The sequence below is a fragment of the Morus notabilis genome, unplaced genomic scaffold, assembly GCF_000414095.1.
Source record: "Morus notabilis unplaced genomic scaffold, ASM41409v2 Scaffold243, whole genome shotgun sequence".
Classification (NCBI taxonomy): domain Eukaryota; kingdom Viridiplantae; phylum Streptophyta; class Magnoliopsida; order Rosales; family Moraceae; genus Morus; species Morus notabilis.
Window position 1 is genome coordinate 139,962 of NW_010359811.1, and position 4,181 is coordinate 144,142.

The 4,181-nt window shown below is 36.0% G+C and overlaps 1 protein-coding gene across 8 annotated transcripts in view; it reads right to left on the bottom strand.

Moving 5' to 3' along the window:
• Positions 1–286: 286 nt before the first annotated feature.
• The window catches only part of LOC21400505 (E3 ubiquitin-protein ligase CCNB1IP1 homolog), a 4,518-nt gene continuing 623 nt past the window's right edge, over positions 287–4,181 (bottom strand). The window contains exons 3-11 of one of the 8 annotated variants that reach the window (XM_024163726.1): positions 4,118–4,168; positions 2,689–2,796; positions 2,501–2,573; positions 2,039–2,084; positions 1,866–1,896; positions 1,408–1,663; positions 1,122–1,285; positions 656–932; positions 287–579 (exon numbers count right to left, since the gene is read on the bottom strand). In XM_024163726.1, the coding sequence (XP_024019494.1) occupies positions 573–579; positions 656–932; positions 1,122–1,285; positions 1,408–1,663; positions 1,866–1,896; positions 2,039–2,084; positions 2,501–2,573; positions 2,689–2,770 (936 nt within the window). In that variant the 5' untranslated portion in view covers positions 2,771–2,796; positions 4,118–4,168 and the 3' untranslated portion in view covers positions 287–572. Of the gene's footprint in view, positions 580–651; positions 933–1,121; positions 1,286–1,407; positions 1,664–1,865; positions 1,897–2,038; positions 2,085–2,445; positions 2,574–2,688; positions 2,845–4,117; positions 4,169–4,181 lie in introns of those variants that run through there. The other 7 variants (XM_024163725.1, XM_024163729.1, XM_024163724.1 and 4 more) reach the window with 7 other exon arrangements.

Genomic DNA, 4,181 nt, shown 5'->3' on the forward strand with positions numbered 1-4,181 from the left:
TAAATTCTCAAATTTTCAATTAGAACGATGTTTCTAGTAACAAGTAGGAGTACAGGCTGCGTGCTTTTTTTTTTTTTTTTTTTTTTTTTTTTTTTTTTTTTTTTTTTTTCTCTTTAATTGGCATGGCCAGGGAAGCAACCATGAAGTTCCATTTCCCAAGTTCAAATTCCAATGCTTGTTTTAAGACCAAGCATATTGATGATTCCAGCATTCAAATTTCAAACATTTCAAAAAAAAAAAAAAAAGTTTTCAACAGTGGAAGCTACAAAAGGTGATAGTAGTAGAAGAGGTTTTGGCAATTTCGCATCCAGGTGAATCAGCTTAAAGAACATATCATTACACATGAAAATTAGCATTCACAGTACCAAAAGAAAATTAGCATTCACTATAAACTTTGTGAGAACCTGTGATTCATGTTTCTCTACAATACCTACAGAATTCCTTTGTTCGGAGAAAAAGATGATCGATATAGTTGTTGATCATCAGTTGTTGATGTGGCAAAAGAAACTTTCGGAAACAAATTCTTAAACCAGAGTAATAGTCGAGCAGATGGCAAGTCCCCAACCTTGATCCTACAACCTAAAACAAAATGCCAAGAAAAGTTAGTGTGTAGAGTAGTCAAGTAAAGTTTGATAAAATTAATTTTGTGGCTTACGTGAACAATTGTGCGTGGTTACGTGAGAGTACAGGCCTCTTGATAGGAGAGAGTATCAAGTTCCTCAAAGTCGTTGAGGGGTTGCCAGATCCAGATCCAGATCCAGTTCGAAAGATAGAATGAGCACCAGCTCTTCTGTTCCCAGCATCAACTGGAATAGCAGCTTGTTTTGCTGGTGAGCCAATGTCATAGGTACCAACGGAATTTGAACTATTCTGTCGCACTGTCCAAATATCGTCTCTGGGCCCTGGAGTGTTCGGAGTAAAAACCAGCCAATCTGCAACAAGTAAGTCAACTGGTTTTGGAATATCTAAGCAAGCACAAGTTATTTCGTTTAGTGCCAGTGTCGATAAGCCAACTTATACGCTTTCAAGTGCTGATAATTTTTAGTACATTGTAGAGAAAATTTCCAGACTTGACAATTAGTTAGTGCTTAGAATGTGGTATGAAACAGGGAAAAGATTACCTTTTCTGATAGCTTCTCTGTTATTAACAACAGTAGCTGGGTTGGAATATAAATCAGGCTCATTTCTCGAATAAAAGTTGCTTGCTGGTTGGATGGCAGATCTTTTCATTGCCTCGTACTCACTTCTCACCTGATCATACATTTCATCTAATTTCCTCTTCTGCCTGATAAGGAACAGTTTAGTGTTATAACATCAGAGCCAATAGTGGCACTGTTAAATTTCAGAAAATGCTAATACTAAAGTTTCAGGAATGTTAACAATGCACAGTAACGGGAAAACAAACACCTGGATTTTTCTGCATATTTTTCCTGGAGCTCCTGCTTGTCTTTGGATAAGCTTTCGATTTCTTGTTCCATCATTTGGCACCGTTTAGCCATTTTCTGGTATGCAGTATGTACCTGCTCCAGTTTTTCTGTGAACTTCTCCTGCATTGCTTCACATTTCTGCCGGCATTGAGCTACTATTCTGTTCATCTTGTACTGCATTTCCAATTCCTTCTGTCCAACATAGAACATTACGCTTCTGTATGAGGCCTTCATCACTGGGATTGGTCAAGGAAAGAAAAGTCACCCTCTGTCGTCTTACCAAACTGAACTTTGCACAAGCCATAGAGCACACCTTATTTGGTTTAATTACTCACACAAGGAGAAATCTAAAGTAATGCACCATATCGTCCCTCGTTTTCTGTCCTAGGGTAGTTTGTAACATTATTATTAGACTACATTATTCAGGAAAAAGGATACATATCTGAGGTGATACTCCAGCCATAACCATCTGCAACCAACAACACGTTGAAAAAGTTACCAGGTAAAGAAACTAAAGTACCAGAGGGAAACAATTTCTAGAGAAGTGGACCGAGTTTAGGGCAGTACTTAAAAAATCCAATCAAGTACATGTAATTTTCAAAATTGCTTACGTTTATCCATTCATCATTTGGAGTGGTATCCACGGGTTTCATATGACTGTCAAGTAGAGAGGAAGAATAAGTAGGGTATAACAGGAATGTATAAATGCCGCTTGGAAGTAAGAAACGAGACTTTAAGTGTGAACAACAACTCTATCTCAGCATCCAAGTAACATTTTAACGACAGTTTCATATCAAAGCTTTCTGTTTTGTTCTCAAAAAGAATTAATAGATCACCGAAGAAAAATAGCTTTACAAAGGCGTTTAAAGCCAAGAAGTTTTCGCAGTGTATCATGGTTAAATTCTTGATCTTCATCTATGCTTATCACCAATGCACATCTAAGAAATCCACGACTTGAAGAATACAGACTTAAAAACATTTAAACAAAAGAAAATATGAAACAAAATCTAAGCATCACCTTTACAAGTTTCTACCTCTTAGAAAGCACTTGATCCTCATTACACCTTACTTACCTCTTAGAGAGCACTTGATCGCAAATAGGACAAGCTCCATCACTGCTAAGAATCCTGCTGGCATCTTCTGTGCCTTTTTATACATCAAGGAATTTTTGAAAAAGTGGACCAATGACTCCAGTTTTCAGACAGAAAAATAATTAACCTATACAACTGCAAAGGCACAGTATTTCTATCAATCTGGATACATAGAACATGACCACAGGTTGTGGTGATGGCTCGGCCTTCCAGTTCTCGCCAGCACGCATTGCATCTCATCTCAGCCGTCATAGAAAATCAATACTCCCATGGCATATCTGGAGCATATCAGACCTGGAACTCAAAAGGTTTCTGAAACTAGCGTAGCTTCACTAAAGAGACCATTAAGGTTTGTGGCAAACAGAAGAAAGAAAAACATAGCCGGTCCAACTAAAATAATTGCAAACATGTGTACCAATAACTTCAATTATGAAATATGTAGTCTCATTTCATGTATGCAACTGGTCAGCAAAATATTGTTTGTATGGGGTTCAATAAAAACACAAGCATATCAGGTTGGAAATGTGCATCAATTTAAAAAGGAGTTCTCCATTAAGACAGAATAACATTCGTCAAACATTTATTGGAGTAAATACCCGTCAACCAGGCACCATAAGTTAAATTGACGCAAAGGAAATCTGCTCAAACCTTCATCCATGAGTTTTAAATTCTAGATCACTGTCGAGAATTTGAAATTCCAGGAAGCTACTAGCTTCTTTTTATTTACATTTCTTTAAGACGACTAGTATTTCATTTATTAAATTAGAGTTGAAAAATTCGAGCTACTAAATTTTTGGCTCAGAATGAAATCAGAAAACAATAAAAATTTGTGGAGATGTATCTTTTACCAATTCCCAAGTCAAGGATACATAAGTTTCAGGATAGGTCCTTTGGGTCACATCTTCACTGAAAATGGAAAATCCCCAAGAGATAATTAACAACTGATTTGGTAGATTTTAGCCTGTGAATTAAAGTAAACCTTTCATCTGACAGAATCATTTTGTCCCTCACCACATATTTTACCCTTATGCAGAAATATCTGCTAACTTTTATATATCACTAAATAGTTAAAACGAGCTAAACTGGAACCTTGTCTTCTCCTCCACATAAAACATCAGAGGAATCATAGGAAAATCAAAACAATATTTGTCAAAATGTAACAAATGAAAACACAATCAAACACTAGATTTCGTCGTCATTATAATGCCATATTTTTCCTTGAATCACCTCTTGCCTTTTTTCAGAACGTGATTGGTGTTTTGCTTTTTCAACATTCTATTTATCTTAATAAGTTCTTAACAGAAGATTCATATTTTCTAAATGAGATTCGTAAAATTATGAAGTTTCGCTACAGAGAATCCACAAAGCTGAACTGCGAAAAAACAAATAAATTCGCGCTCTATGATGACATATCTTAAAACATAAAGAATGTAATATCCCAAATAAGCAAAATATCTACTTTTAGCTCAATTTAGTGGAGATCATCACCCAAACAATAAACAATCCGTGCTTCAGGGATTTAAATTCGTTTTCATTTTCCTATCCTTTCTCAGCAAGCAAACATAGATATCTAATGTTGTGTACATGTGATCAGAATACCTGAAAAATCAACCAATTCCGAGCATCTCGCTCAAACTCTCCAACTAATATCTGTAAATTAAGG